Raw genomic sequence first — 16,252 nt, 5'->3', positions numbered from 1 at the left:
TCAAACATGCAGCTTATTTTAGAGGAAAAAAAATAGATATTTTTAATTACAAGCATTCAAAAGTCAAGCACAAAAATTGTGATCCAACCCAGTGTAAGCTCATCCATCCTGTCATACTTAAAATGTTTGGTATAAAAATACTCACTCCTTGGTTTTATTGTTGACATCTTTTATGTTTCATTTGAAAATATCTCAACTGTACAGAAATGTCAGACCATGCGTTCACAAATAACACACTATTTCTTACAATTATACAGTGTAAAAGAGTAAAACATTTTTATTATATTTTTTTCTTCGAGAAAAACAGATGTGTGATAGAGGCTGTGGCAAAGTCTTGAAGGGATCAAAACTGGGCACGGTTTTTTCAAGCCTGAAACAGAAAGAAAACATGTAAGGGGAGCAGAGCTCACAAGTCTGTGCAGCACTTCCTCCTGGCTGCAGGGCTGTGTCCCGAGAGGCCTGTGGATGGGAGAATCCATGGCTCAGAGACCCCTGGGAAAATTCACGGGTGATTCCCTGTGCAAGTGTGTGAGTGTATGTATATTATAAAAACAATATATTTTTACTGACCCTCCAAATAAAGCGCATTCACAAGAATATCATTGGTCTCACGTTATATACATGGGGAATATCTATTTAATTTCCACTTATCTCTTACTGGAAACTTTTCAAGATTTCCTTTTCCTGCAGTTGCAAGCAAATGCTCATATTTGTTTTGCTTCATGGCAGAAAAAGGGGCCTTTGGCAGAATGCCACCCTGGTCCCAGGATCTTCTTAAATACATCTCAGCTCCTTTCTGTCTGGATTTACTTAACTTATGTAAAGCCTGCACTGTAAAACCTCTGCTACTATTCTAGCATTCATTTTACAGGCATACCTCATTTTATTGCGCTTCACTTTATTGTCCTTCATAGACAATGTGTTTTTTACAAGACCTTTCACCAGCAAAAAGATTACGACTTGCTGAACGCTCAGATGATGGTTAGCGTTTTTTAGCAAAAGTATTTTTTAATTAAGGTATGTACATTGTTTTTTTAGACATAATGCTGTTGCACACTTAACAGACTACAGTATAGTGTAAACATAACTTTTATATGCATTGGGAAACCAAAAAATTCATATGACTCGCTTTACTGCAGTGGTCTGCAGCTGAACCCGCAGTATCTCCGAGGTATGCCTGTAGTTTTCTCTCTTTTAACTCTGAAGTCCCTTGTTTTCTTGCTATCTGATCAATATGTCAGACTCTTATAAATTTGTGGTTGTAGAAAAGGTATACGCAGAAGTAAATCAGCATATACCAGAATTTTGTACAGAGAAATGCTTATTTGTGAGGAAGCTTAAAAAATATAGCATTATTACTGACAACCCATATAACTGTCCTAAGTTAGACTTATTTGGGAAAATGTGTATTTAGCAGTAAATCCTGAAATTAGAAACATATTTAGGTGAACACTCTCAAACATAGCTAATTGGACAATCTTGGTAAGTACTCCTAATTTATCTGTACAGTGCCGGCCACATCTGGATCTGAACTGTGATCCAGTGTATCTTGTCACAGCCTAGTTTGTAGATGACAGTACAAATGGGTAGAAATAATGATGGGCCACAAGTCAGAAGACCCAATATAATTATCACATACCCATGGATCACGGAAAAATCCCTGGGGAGAAATCAGGGTGTAGCTTTCAAGAGAAGGGATCTGGACATCCAGAAGCTCCTCTGTAATGTTAGAATAACACCTGTCTCTTCAGCTTATTGCAACTATTAAATTAGTCCTGGCACATTAATTTAATGATGCTTATTATAGAGAAAAGCCAAATTAGAGAGCCCTTTGGTTTGGAAATGCTCTCAGGTCAAGCTCTGTGAGGCCTGGCACACACACACAACCTCAGTAACACCCCATTCCCACCTCCTCCCTTCACTTTCTCAGCCGAATTCTCTGGAACAGGAGGATTTGTCTAGCAGGAGTGAAGGAGGTCAATGCCATCAGGAATCTCACTTTCTGACTCTTTGCCTCCCCTTGTGCCCAGCACAGTAGAGGGATCAACCCCCTACTTGCCAGATGGTCCATCATGGAGAAATCTAAGTGGGCCAGGACTGTTCACATCGCATCTTTGGTACAGGTCCCATGTCCTGTGATGCTTAGTGAGCAAGGCTAGCACAAGACCCCTCTCTTGAAAGCTGTATCTCTTCTGTTACACCCTGATTTCTACCTGGCAGCAGGCAGGGTGCCAGGATCCCACGATCCAGGTATGCATAGCAGGGAGCAGCCCTAGGGTGGCAGGACTGAGAGAGTGCCCAGACTTGGGGCATCTTTCCCTGGGGGCTGGGATGAGGGGGACTAAGGGCCCACGAGCTCTGGCCTGTCTCACATCCCCACGAATGCCTGATCTCCTGCCCCTTAACTCTGAAAGGAGCCTCCCCTGGAGAGTGTGAAGAGGCGACGGCCTCTCTCGCTGCACTCCCGAGTCACTGTACAACAACAGAGGAGGGAAACCAGCTTAGAGGAACTGGAGACGAGGCCAGTTTCCTTCCCCGACATTCTCAGCTTGTCGGGCCTGGCATGACAAGTTCCACATCATCTCAAACTTGACCTCATGCCAGCAGCCCAAGCTGTGTGTGTCGATTCCAGGAAACCATTTCTGAGGAACAGCAGTCACCCTACAGCTTTTCCTACTTTGGAACAATTCACAGGGGACAGCACTCAGCAGTCCTTGGACTCTGGGATCCTAAGGGGCCTGTGCACTGCCCAGGCCTCTGACAGAGCGCAGGCTTGGAGGGGGCCATCTTGGGGAAGCAGCTGAAACTGGATGTGGTGATACGGCATCAAGACCAATGGCCTGAAACCAAAGCTGCCACACTGCCTTCAGAGACTGAGAGAGAAGGGACTGAGCGAGGGGACAAAGGAACATCAGCCACGAGTGATCACTCCTTCCCATGGGCTGGGCCCACTGGTTTAGGATGGACGAAGTCCCTGCGGTTTCTTCCAGCTGTGTACGGCAGGGGGCCTGGCTGGCCTCCTTTCTGCTTTCTTCTCTGGAACGCTCAGCGACCATCACTGGGCAAATGCACGCTGCTAGCACTGGCCTCCTTCTGGTTCCACTACCAGTTCCTGGACATTCCTATCAGTTTTGGCCTGGACATTTCTGCCATGACCTCAAAGGCAACGTGTCTAAACCCAGACTCGCCATCTGCCTTCACAGGGCTCCAGCTCCTCATCCCTCTGCCTGTGTCTTTGTCCCTATGTCCAACCCCTGGTGCTGCTCCATCGGTGACACAGCCTGCCCTCTCAGATCACTCGGTTACTTCCTGACACCACCATCACCATCCTGGGTTTGCCTCTCCTGGTATGTGTTTTTGACTTGACTCTTCATTCGTTTTTGCTCTGGGCAGCAAGATGACAAAGATTCCTAAAACACCTCCCCCTTGCTCAGATCTCTCCAATGCCTCCCCAAGACCCAAATCTCTAATACATCCCTCACGGCCCTCAAGCTCGGTCATAATCCACTCTCAACAAGAACATACTATGTATATTCTCACTTCCTCCCTTTACACAAACCCGACTATCTTTCAAAACTCAGTTTAAGCCGCACTTCCTCCAGCCTTGCCTGATCCTTCAGCCGGCAGGTCTTTCTCTCCTGAACTCGCACCAGGAGCTCTCAGCGTCCAGGCCAGTTGTTTGGCTTTCACAAGGATTATCTTGGATTATTTTCCTCCCTAAGACTATCTCCTCCTTCCTCCACCTCAGACACCTTGCATGTAGTAAAAATTCAGACACTTGGACTCTAGGGCAAATAAAATGGGAACGATAGGCCATTAATGAGATGTGGCACTGAGACCCAGGCCCTGGTCTTGATAATGCCCTGGACTGAGAGCCAGGAGATGGTGCCCAGGGACCCACGCTGGGCCCTCCGCACCTGCCCCGTGATGCCCTGAGCACCTCTGCTGGGCAGCTGTGGCCCTGAGGGGGGCCTTCTACAGGAAGCTGATACCAGGGAGAATGGGAAGGAGCCTCCAGCTTTCCCAGGCAATAAGCAACCCACCCCAACCTCACAGTATCCTGTCCGTTTCTTCCTGGACCCCTGAGCAGGAAGCACGGTGTACAGGTCTGGTTAATTGTGGCTGATTTAAAAAGGCTGATCTTTTGAAGTGAAAAAGAACCTGGAAGGGAGGAGGGAAGAGCAGAGAAGGGGGATGAGAGTCGATAGTTTCCTGAGCTTTTCCATAACTGTGCTGTGTAAATGTAATTCTCACATGGGAAAAGAATGCATCCACATTGCCATAGATGTTCCCAGACTGAACAGAAGGTCAAAATGTGGCTATTTCAGTCCCTGTAAACAAGGAAGGGGTTTAGTGAGGAATGGAGTTCAAACCTTGGAATGTATTAACAAGGACATTTTAAACAGAATGCAAAGACATCCGGGAACACAGCACCACGGAGGGAGAGGGGGCGGGGTGGGAGAGCGTCAGGCTCTATTTAGAGAGCAGATTCTCCTCACTGAAAGGGGGTCAACACGACATGCATGTGACAGGGTAAACTAGGGAGGGAAAGATACGTCAGAAACCTTGTCTGAGGTAGGTCGCAACTGTCCCAATTTGAAGACAACGGAGACCGTCTCCTGATACCTTAAGGAATATTACACAATTCTAAAACATTCCATTTCAGTTGTCCTTGATCAAAAAGATCAGTCTGTGGCCCTCAGTACTTGGGGACAGCTGCTGATGGGTGTGGGGTCCTGGGGCCTTCTGCTGCCGTGCAGCAGTCCAGACCTGGGCCTGGCTGCTCCTCCCTGACTCTGCTTTCCAGGTGGTAAGTTAGAGCCTGTCTGTCCAAGTGCCTTGGGAACTTTTTCTCCCAGCAGTAAGAAAATTCTTGCTCTGTTTTCCCCTAATCCATCTACAAATACTTAACCTCTTTACTAATGATTTCTTAAGAGTTTCTCTAACATTTAGTCATTTTTATCAAAAGTCAGATAGGGAATATTCCCCTCCATCTAACTCCCAATAAACAAGGGATGTAGCATATGACTAAGGCTTTTAATTAATAAGAATGGTTCAGGGCCGGCCCCGTGGCTTAGTGGTTAAGTGCGTGCGCTCCGCTGCTGGCGGCCCGGGGTTCGGATCCCGGGCAGGCACCGACGCACCGCTTCTCCGGCCATGCTGGTGCCGCGTCCCACATGCAGCAACTGGAAGGATGTACAGTTATGACATGCAACTATATGCTGGGACTTTGGGGGAAAAAAATAAATAAATAAAAAAAAAAGGTTCAGTTTTAATTTTATACTTGTGAGCTTGATTTTTAAAAAATCAAATATTGATATTAATTTATAATAATAAGACCAGTTAACATTTAAAAAGGTTCATAGTCTATAGAGTGTCCAGGGGAACAGAAACTCCTCCCTATTCTGAAGACACTTCCCCCCCAGCCCTGCCCCCAGGCGCTCACCGCCACAGTAACAAGCACGCGCTGGCTCCTCCCAGCCCAGGCCACAAGCACTATGATCCGACATTAGATTTGGGAAAAGGAAAGCCTCCTCCGGACCTGTTCTTGTAACCCCTGGATGCACCAGAACTGGTGAGCCTGCACGTGAACATGGCTAGTGCTGAAGACACCCTGCTCCCAACCTGGCCCATGCCGGCCAGCCACCCCACTTTCTCAGGCGTATCTGGGGTGCCTGCACCTGACTCTTGGCTGCCCACCCAGGACCATGGCCCGGTTCTCCTCCCCTACCAGGCCCTTCCATTGTCTGTATGAAGTCACCACGCGCTCCAGCCACTACCGCTTCCAGACTGGGCTCATCTGCATGCGCCACAAATTACTGACGTTTGGGTCAATTTACTGCATTAAAAAAAATCAGCATTCTAACCTGCTTCCAAAAAACTGTATGGGTGGCTTGTTAATTGGTCTTTAAATTTCCCCAGAAGAGGAGAAAAACAAAACAAAACAAAATCTTGTCTTTTAAAAAAAAGTTTTACTGAGTGATAATATCGGTAATATTGTGGGCACTACTACTCAGAACCATGACAAAAGGAAAATCTAAAAAATTAGAAGGCTGTGGAATTAGTGGGATCAATATCAGCTGCCCTGTGTGATGTGGAAAAACGTGTTTACCTGTCGGTGAGTCTGGTTAGTGAGAAAAGGATTGCAGTGGAACACAGACCCCAAGTGCAGGCTGCTAGCTTCCTGTGCAGGTCGGGGGAGGCAGGCTGCCAAACCCGCACACACTGGCCGCCTGCACCTCTGGACAGGCCCCGAAACGTACTATTCTAAGCACGAAATTGTGTAAGCCCCAAAAATGCGGTAATGACCTCCCTGGCCAGAGCTTCTCGGTTCTCTGTCCTTAGCAGGAATCTTGCCCTCTTTCTGACTCATCTCTTCTTTGCAGGCCCCTTGTAGGGATGAAATTTGCCACCTTATTTGGGCTGAGACATACCCGCTGTTGGCCTGCCCCTGGCATTCCTGCTGTTCTAGGCCAAGCTTTTCAAAGAGACTGGAAGCCCCTGCAGGTGGTGCCTGGCAGGCAGGTCAGCTCTGGGAATGCTACGTTATTAAGACTACACCTACTGCTAGAAGCAGTTGGACGAAGAAGTAACAGTTGGTATCGAGTGAAAAGATACACAAATCACCAAAATCATCGCCCACCCGAGGAGCCCAGCAGTCTGGAGGAATTCAGTGAGGATCCTCTAATTCAGTTACTGCCCAAGGGCAATCATCACCCTATTTCTGAAGAGGCTCATCAAAGTGTCCCTGAGTCACCAAGAAAGGGCTGCATTATATTCAGTATAATTGGATTAATAAGTCAGGAGGAATATACATACTACATCTGAAAAAGATTTCCACCAAAATGGTTAATTTCCCAAAAAAAGGCTTAAGGGCATTCACAGATAACTGAAGCTTTAGCCTTCAGGTGGAATATGTCATTCCATGATGCTGCTGGAGAAGCAGGTGCTGACGGCCCTACCTCAGCATCAGCCCGACCCAGGAAGGCTGTGGTGAGGACCAAGTACTGGAGTGATGCGCTTTAAGAGTTTGCAAAACTCTCCCTTGCTATCCTTGGACGACCTTCCCTAAGCAGGCCATGGCTGGAGGAGATAATGGAAAGCACCTCTGACCTTGAGCACTCCACACCAGCATGTGTCAACCTCGATCACATTCACCTGGAGAGATGGTACCACCCAGAGTGCTGGGCCCCTCACCCAGAGGCCTGGGGTTCCCTCCCAGGTGATGCTGGTGTGATGATCCCAGCCACACTGGTCTACACCATCGTGCCCTGCCCAGGACACGCTGCTTCTCCGGAGGGGCTGTTGAGCCTCTGACTTGGGAACTCACCAGCACGCTCCAGTTTTGTAGAACAGCTCGAGAACAGTAGCCACCACTGAAGATTGCATTAATACCCACAAGACAGATTGCAGCCACCATCACACACCTGGAACCTGGGATGGAGAAAGAGATCACCCATTAACAGCGCACAGTCATCTCCACGCTCAGGCTGGCCTGCTGCTGGGGGTCCCTGGGCCTTGAAGACCAGCCTGTTCTGAGGGCAAAGAGCTGAGTCAGCCAAAGGCAAAGGGACCGACCGCCTCGCTAAGGACAAGCACCACTGGAGATCGACCTTACAGCAGGGGCATGAAAAGGTCCCGGGCAGGATGCAGTGGCAAGTGAGAGGAGGCTCTCGGGGCGAGGGGAAAGCACCCCAGCAGGAGGGGGCTCCCGGGGACTCCCTGGCACCCAGGCCTGGAGAAAAGCGTGCTGCGGGGGAAACCTGTCTCACACCTTCACTCAAGAGCACGAGGGTGTACATCCCCAGGGGCAGAGGTGGCACCAGGAGGCTGCCTGGCCAAGGAGGCATGGCCTCTGCACACATGGGCCTGTGGGCTGGGCCCCTAGGACTGTCCAAACGCCATGTCGAGAAAAGGCATGGGACCTGAGGCCCCCCAAAAGAGGAAGAGCCCCAAACCTAACCAACTCCAGGGGCTGCCCCAGACCACAATAGCAACTTTGGTCAGCCCACGGCCACCGAAGCACTTCTCCAGGAGAATCCTGTGCACCGATGAGCTAAACTTTGCTCCAAGCACCTACTAGAAAACAAAAACCAAAAGGAAACATTTGTGAACATATCCTGTTATTCCCTAGGGTCTGAGAATTTTGAAATACGAAGGTGCAGAGACCCAGAAAATAATAAGTTTTTAATATTCTTCCTGCAGGCATGGCTGTTTCTGAGCCAGCTGGTTTTCATGAGAATTCCTGGTGCCGAGGAAGGAAGCCCGACTCCCTGCACATGGATGCCAATGGCCCTGTTCTCTACTAACATTTCTCGAATTTTCAGCCTGTCAGCGCTGCTCTCCTTTCTGCAAAGAGAGAGGCTGTTTCTGGCACGCAGGGCTTCGTGAACAGAAGCGCACAGCGTCCTAATGCAAACCTCTGAGGTCCCCATCAGGGTCTCTGTGGTTTGCTGGCACAGGAAGCCGCTGCTCCAGAGGGAGACCTCACGCCCCTCGGGGATTCAGCAGGGACTGTGCCTGTGCTGAAACCCACCTCCAGGATTCTGGGTGAGGCCAAAGGAAAGACTGCCTTCCTAGGACATCTCTCTTCTCAGAATGAAGAAAAAAAAAAGTTTTCCCCAGAATTTCATTATAAAAACATTAACAGGGGCCAGCCCTGTGGTGTAGTGGTTAAGTTCGCATGCTCCGCTTCAGCGGCCCGGGGTATGCAGGTTCGGATCCCGGGCACGGACTGACCCACCGCTTGTCAGGCCATGCTGTGGCAATGTCCCACATAAAGTAGAGGAAGATGGGCATCTTCCTCAGCAAAAAGAGGAGGATTGGCATCAGATCTTAGCTCAGGGCTAATCTTCCTTACAAAAAACAAAAATAAAAAGATGAGTAGATGTGACTCTAGCTTCCTAGTAAAAGTTGGGTTATTTGAGGACAGGAAAATAAATATTCATCTTTGCAAACAAAACCTATCAGCTCACACAACTTCTCCCAGCCCCGTCCACACTTGCCAAGAGCACACGAGGGAGGAAGGGAGTGCCTGCAGTAGACCGAGGGTGCCTCCTGGGACTGCCAGACCAAGGCTGCATTTTTAGGATGCTTGTCGTTTAAGAAATCCCACTGATGACCAGATTCCTCCAGGCCCCTGGGCTTAAGCTAATCAGTATGGCTCAGGACTGATGAAGTAAGAGTCCTGGGGCCCTAGCTCTCGCCCCGGGCTCTGGGAGCACGGGGTTTTATCACCAAGCTGCTCTTTGCACAGTTATTACAGCAACACCACCTGTGTGCACACCGGGGCTCACCTGGTGGGCAGAGAGAATGCATGTCCCAGTCTACTCTACAGAGACCCTGAGAGATGACTCCTCAGAGCCCATAAGACACCAGAGGGAAGTCCAAATGTGTTCATTTCTAACTTGACGGTGAGCACACAGGCCTTCTGAATTTCCATTTTCAGCCGGGTGAGAAGGATGGTGGAAGTGGGCGGTCGGGGCAGAGGCTCCTGCAGGTGGCCCTGACCTGCAGTTGTTCTCGGGAGTTGTGGCGCCGCTGAGACTCAATGTCCTGGTCTTAACATGTGGCCATCCTCCTTGAACTTCTTCCAGGAGCCAGTGAGGGAGCCCTCCTGGTGCATATGCTTGGGGGTCTCAAAGATCTCTCAGCCAGACTTACAGAAAATAGACAGTGGGCAGAAGGGGGAGACACAGCTTTGACTGCACTGGGTTGTCCTAGCATTCCTGGTTCGAGATGAGCTCAGTAAGTGCTGCGTGGTCAGCAGAGGTCTGCTGTGCTTTACCTTACAAAGTCTGGAGGACGCGGCGAGGGCTGGAAGGGGTGCCCGCCACGGTACCTGGCAGGGGGCAGGTTTTCAGGCCTGTCCCTACTCTATAACTCACATAGGAAGCAGAACAGACCCAGGGCTCGGGCTAATCAGAACTAGGGCGTGTGGCTCCTCACCAGGAAAACGGAGAAAGCGCTCTCCAGGGCTAATTGATGAGCCTCTAGAGGTGAAGCGCACAGCTGCCTGGGCATCCTCTCCAAGGCTCTGGAGAAGCCTCACCTAGCTCAAGCTTGCTGCCTTTCAAGCCTGTTTACTTTGATTTAGCAAATGGAGAGGCAAGAAGAGGAGGACTGGAGAAGTTCAAGTGTTCTCTAAACTGGAGTACAGTGAGGTCTGTTCTGAAAAAGGAACCCTGTATGAGTCTGGGAAAGCTCTGGGTGTCCGCTCCATGGGAAGTGTCAGGCTGACCCCGACTCCCCTGCTCCCCCTGTAATGAAGTCCCTGCCAAGTCAGACCCAACGTTTATCTTCTGACCTAGCTTTGCTTCTTCCTTAGCACGTCTCACCATCCTACCTATTACATTTATTTTAGTATTTTATTACCCATCTTTCCCCATTACAGAATGTCAGCTCCATGAAGGCAAGGATCTTGTCTGCTTTTGTTCACTGTTGGATCCTCAGCACCCAGAACAGTACCTTACGTGCTGCGGACGCTCACTGAATATTTATTGTCGATGAACTTAAGTGAGACATGGAGACTTTGGTTAACAGAAGAAAGGCACAAGTACTGCCCTGCTTTCCGGGCATGCTGCAGCCTGGGTCTCTTTTAAGGAGAAGGCAGGGGTGACTGCAGGCGCCACAGCAGCTGTCTGGGCCTGCAGGAAGACCCAGTGCCTTTCCTGCCCTGCTAAGCTCCAAGCTCTGCCTTGACATCCAGCACTTGGGGCTCCCCAAAGTCCTCATGCTCACAGCCGGAGACTAGGCCATTCCTCTCAAAACTAAACAGAAGGAATGAACAGCTTCAAATTCCCACCTTCTTATCTCTTGCCATGTCCTCCAATTTGGCGTGGCTGTAACTACATGTGCTTATAATTTCTATGCTGTGGCGGAATATTTCTATCCCATGGCCAGGGAATTTATGAGTTCTTAAAGAACACCTTCCCTCATCGACTCCAACTCCTTTCTCCCCACCCCCCGCCCCACTTTTTTTTTGATTTAACTACATTTGGATCCCCACAAGGAAAGCTGTGTAACTTTCATTCCGTGAGGAGGGATTAACTTGCTCATACTTTCCTGTTCTCAACATATCTGGGAAATAGATCATTTTCAATCATTATCATGTATTCTGGGGTTCTCTGCCACATGGCCAGACCATTAGCAAAACTCTAGTGATGCACAGACATAGCTTGTAGCCCGACTAAACATCATCCATCAAGCAAGCTGCTAAACAAATTCACATACCAATAACACCCACTCCTGCGACCGTCTTACTTATGCCACTGACGATGGTAGACACACACACACACACACCTGACCTGGCAGCTTTCTTCACAGCAGGCTCAACGTGGAGCATCCTGAGCAGTCTCTCTCCTCTCTCTTTAAAATGTGTGTCCACAACTCTCGACCATTAGAACTTTAGCTCCTTAGGGGCACAGGCCTGGTTTTGCACATTTTTCTATGCAGCACACAGCAGACACACTACATAGGTTTATTTAAAGAATAAAGAACTTGTTTACTTTTCTAGTCTAGTCATTGATTTCCCTTTAGAAACAGAAAGTCAAAGTGGGTAAATTAAAAATCCTTGAAGGACCCCCTGAGAGGAGCAGGCCCTGGACTCTTCAGGATTTGGAAAGGTGGCATCCCAATGCTCCACACATCAGAAGTGGTGGCCAGTCTGCGTATAGATCCTTATGTCTAATAGCAGATGTCACTCCTGCTCTCGTCTTCTATTCTGGTGCCATCTTTCCGTGGGGGCGGAGGAAGCCCCCTCTGAGGAATGGAGGAAGGTCATGTGCGCCAGCGGTGCCATTGGTGGCAACTACCCTTCATTTGGCCTTTTTGAGAGACTCATTTTGCTCTAAAATGTTTCTATTATTTCATCAGCACCACTGTTTTCAATTCCAATTTACATTTCCCTAAGATTACGTAGACTAGATTATTAGCTGTCTTGGAAAGGACTTGATCCAAGAGACTGGAAGGAGCCTGGGTAATGGATCCACACTGAGCTGGTCTAACTTCAGGCAGGATGGGAGACTAGAGTCCCAACCCCAAGTGCAGTGGTAATGGGTACAATTATCTATCCTCCCTCCTAACCGCCTCCCCTCCTCCACTCCCTCCAGACCTCAAGGAAGGAGTCAGGCCCAGGGCCCAAGTTTATCTCAGAACAAACATGCATCCACAGGAGACATTATATCTTCACGCAGATCCTACAGTGTTTCATAAGCCGTACTTCCAAAGAGGGGCAACTGCTAGTCCTTCTCTGGTAGCCACTGCCACCTCCAGATCTCTGGTGGATGGGGCTGTGGGGAAGGACCATTTGGAAAAACCTAGGTGAGCTGATACAAACCAAGCACAGGATCTTTTTGGCTGGAACCCATGCAATTGCTTAATGATCATGTCTTCCCTTTGGCCTATATAAATGCTTAAAAAAATATTCCTTAGGCCCTATGCCACCACCATCCTTTGCCAACTGAAATTGCCAAATTTGGAGGTATTCTCTCATCTTAATTGTCCTACAGGATTTAACACTGCTGACCCAAGCAGCTCGACACTGCCCTGCTGGGGCTCCACGCCTCACCTGCTCCTCCTGTCACTCTGCGTTCCCGACAGGCCACTCCTCCTCTGCTGACTCCTTACATCTAGGTGAGCCTTAAGGTTTTGTCCCACTGACCTCTCTTCCAAGTTCATTAACTTCCTCAACTATCAGCTTACGCTGAATGCAAGATCTACTTTTAATCCATGAACTCCTCACGAGCTTCAGAATTTCCAGTTGTCTCATCCTAGACACCTCCAAATGAATACTACCAGCCTCTGAAAATTGAGAGAGGAACACCCTGTCATGGAAGAGAGAGGTGCGTGTGAACAGTGCCTCCAGGCGCTGTACAACACAACACTGCTGGACCAATGTCACCCTGGTAACGGGGCAAGGTTCCCACATGATGAAATGATTAAGCCTTTTCTGGATGAAGAAACAAGGGCTGAGGACACATAACTAAAATTTAAAAATTAATTATGGGCATATGGATATGGAGCACGGACACAGGAAATCCTGGACTTAATGGACCCTAGAATATACTTCAAAGCTTAAAAATGGTATTTTTGGGGGAAAAAGTCTCTGCTAAACAGCAAACTTTTAGGTTTCACAAAATGGTAAAATACTCTAAACACTTTGGGTATCTACCATGGACTGCTGACTTTATTTTTCTAACAAAGTACATTTAAAATACAACTGCCAGGGGCCAGCCCGGTGGTGCAAGCGGTTAAGTGCGCACGCTCCGCTGCGGCGGCATCCCATATAAAGTGGAGGAAGATGGGCATGGATGTTAGCCCAAGGCCAGTCTTCCTCAGCAAAAAGAGGAGGATTGGCAGATGTTAGCTCAGGGCCGATTTTCCTCAAAAAAAAAAAAAATACAACTGCCATTCACTAACACTGCCATTCATTTAAAAAGGGTGCTAGAGGGGCCAGCCTTGTGGCGTTGTGGTTAAGTTCATGCATTCCACTTCAGCGGCCCGAGGTCCACAGGTTTGGATCCTGGGCACAGACCTACATACCACTTATCAAGCCATGCTGTGGCAGGCGTCCCACATATAAAGTAGAGGAAGATGGGCACAGATGTTAGCCCAGGGCTAATCTTCCTTAGCAAAAAGAGGAGGATTGGCAACAGATGTTAGCTCAGGGCTAATCTTCCTCACCAAAAAAAAAAAAAGGGGTGCTAGAACAGAAGAACATAATTTCATAATAAGGGACACATACAAGTTGCTTTAAGGAAAAAATTTACTACATTGTCCTGATTTTTTTCCTCATCATTATAGATTAGTGAAAAGTTTAACAGAGGACCACTGGTCCAAGGATATCTATATATATATATGGGTGCCACTGGATTAGGCTCTGAATAAGAGGTTAGCGCACAGTTTCTCAAAGTATATTCTATGTAAAACATTAGTCTCCTAAGATTTTATGAAAAAAGGGTTCTCTAGTCTCAAATAAGTTTGAGAAATATTGCATCCTAGAGTTCCCTAATATTAAAAATTCATGATGCTCATATTGTTATAAAGGTCCTGAAAATCTTTTGGTAAAGAAATCCTTGGAAGCATTTATGTACTCTGTCTATGATTATCCCCTAGGATGAGTGTTCTTTGGCCACACTCAGAAGTATTGGGTTAGGGGAAGAACACGTACAATTCTAACTTACTGAAGTTGATGTCTTAAAGCACAGAAATGTGATCTCCCAACTTACTCATTACTACCACCACCACCAGAGAAAGAATCCTAACTAGTCAGAGTATGAGTCTGCTGACTGGCCACTCTGAGAATCTCTGGTGGGATTTCTGATGCTCTGACACCCATCACTAATCTTTCTCCTGTTTGGTGAGGCCCTTCCTTCAGAACGAAAAAGCCTTCCTTCTGACCTAGGACCGGAGCTCTCTGGAAGTGCTGACTCTTAGGGTAGTGATGACTTCAGCAAATGAGGTCTACACTCAGTAGTCACCCTGGAAATCAAAATGAAGGTGATGTGACCCACCAACCGAGACTTAGGTCAATAGGGCAACTTGCCCATGGAAAACAAATCCCAGAGTTCTTTGAAAATCCTTTTCAGGGCTCTCCTTCCTCCTCACTAAGAGGGTGCTGACCTGCACAAGGCCAGCTCCAGCACCCACCACCTCTCCAGTGATCCCCCTGTGAGGGACAGGAAACACTTCTGCATTGAGGTTGAGCCTCAGTCAACGAGAGGCCAATTTTTTCCCACATAATACTTCCTCAGAAGAGTCTCAATGGCCTCAAATGATCTAACAAAGGCACATGGGACTCAGTATTAATGGTGGAAGAAGAAAAAACATTAGTTTTATCTGAAAGTATTTTTATCTTAGACTAGAAGCTCTCCAAGAAAAGGACCATGACTCGAGTGTCGGCATTAGGTACAGGTGCATAGCAACTTGCCATGGCCTCTCCAGCATTTCTAACTGCGTGATGGTCTGGTCCCTCCCTGTTCTCATTTTTCTTCCTGCTTTGTGAAGGAATGATATAAACCAAGAGAAAAATCAACAAAGACTTAGTTTAGGGGAGACTCCCCAAATTCACATACCAAATTAGAGTTCAGAATCACAGTGCTTTGTACTTAACAGAAATTTAGAGATACTGAATCAAAGAAGGCATTTGGAATTTTACAGAAATTCTACATTTGTAGGAAACAAACTTCATTTGGTAGTTGTCTGAAGCAGGGTTAGGCCTAAGATAAACTGGCATAAAGATGCCAATTTAGGATAATGTTTCCTTCAAGATAAGAAACTTTAAGGAAAGTACACTGTTTGCCTTCAGTACAAACATTTAGGTATTACAGAAAGATTAGAACTTATCCAAAGTTCTAATACGCGTGCATGCATGCAGGGAAGTTAATTCTGAAAAATCTTTGACTCCCATAATAAAGCACTATGTACGTTAGTAGATGACTTATGCCTGTAACTTGAGGAAGGTTTCGGTTTAATGCTGGCAGCAGGTGAACTACAATTACGTAAGGAAATCTCCTCACACTTGTCCTACAGAAACTAGCACTAACCGCTGATTTATGGAGAGGAAGGCCAGGATTTGGTTTCTTAAGTTAGCCTCAAACAGAGTAGCATCCATCACTTCTCCTTCAATCCCAGGTGAAAATCTCTTGGAAGAGATGCGTGTTCTCACGTGGAGTTCTTCACGTGAGTTTAACGACAATGGACAGTCACAGGAAGTGTGGAAGGTGTGGGTGCCGAGACAGGATGAGAGCTGCCAGTGAGTGAACGTCCACTTTGTACCAGGCTCCTCTAGGCACTCCACACAGTTGTTATGGAAACCAAGTACTTACACAGTATTCAGCAGAACTGACGGGACTTCCAGCCCTGAGAAGTAGCCTCTGAGGGAGGGAGCCAGCGCATCTGGAAAGACACGTGGGGAGAGGGCTGTGAACCAGGGCTCCCACTGGACAGTCTCATTCCTCACAGAGCATCCTGCTGGGCTGCCATTCCCCTCACTGTTCCGAGACTGCCTGTGGGCAGTTCTCACCCCAGGGACTGAAGAGAGTCAGAGCAGCATCCTGAGAAATTTTCCTCATCCCCGGATATACACAGGGGCTGAGCTCGCAGGAAAGCGCCCACCTCAAGCAGCACTGGAGCAGCTCCCCTGCTCCCACCCTCCTTTTCACAGTTAGGGGCCACTGCTGGGCTAAAACCTGGCCCAGGGAGTCCCTTCTTCCATACCCACCCAGCAACGCCTAGGCTGGGGGGCAGGCTG

The 16,252-nt window shown here is 47.9% G+C and overlaps 1 protein-coding gene across 1 annotated transcript in view; it reads right to left on the bottom strand.

Annotated features, from left to right (window-relative positions):
* Positions 1–259: 259 nt before the first annotated feature.
* Positions 260–16,252, bottom strand: part of RBPMS (RNA binding protein, mRNA processing factor) — a 175,580-nt gene continuing 159,587 nt past the window's right edge. The window contains exons 7-9 of the mRNA XM_058525146.1: positions 15,828–15,897; positions 7,331–7,434; positions 260–370 (exon numbers count right to left, since the gene is read on the bottom strand). Coding sequence (XP_058381129.1) covers positions 15,835–15,897 — 63 coding nt within the window. The 3' untranslated portion in view covers positions 260–370; positions 7,331–7,434; positions 15,828–15,834. The remainder of the gene's footprint in view (positions 371–7,330; positions 7,435–15,827; positions 15,898–16,252) is intronic.

The sequence above is a fragment of the Diceros bicornis genome, chromosome 29 (genome assembly GCF_020826845.1).
Source record: "Diceros bicornis minor isolate mBicDic1 chromosome 29, mDicBic1.mat.cur, whole genome shotgun sequence".
NCBI classification, from domain to species: domain Eukaryota; kingdom Metazoa; phylum Chordata; class Mammalia; order Perissodactyla; family Rhinocerotidae; genus Diceros; species Diceros bicornis.
Note: the sequence above shows the minus strand (reverse complement) of the source record. Positions and strands in the feature narration are given on the sequence as shown.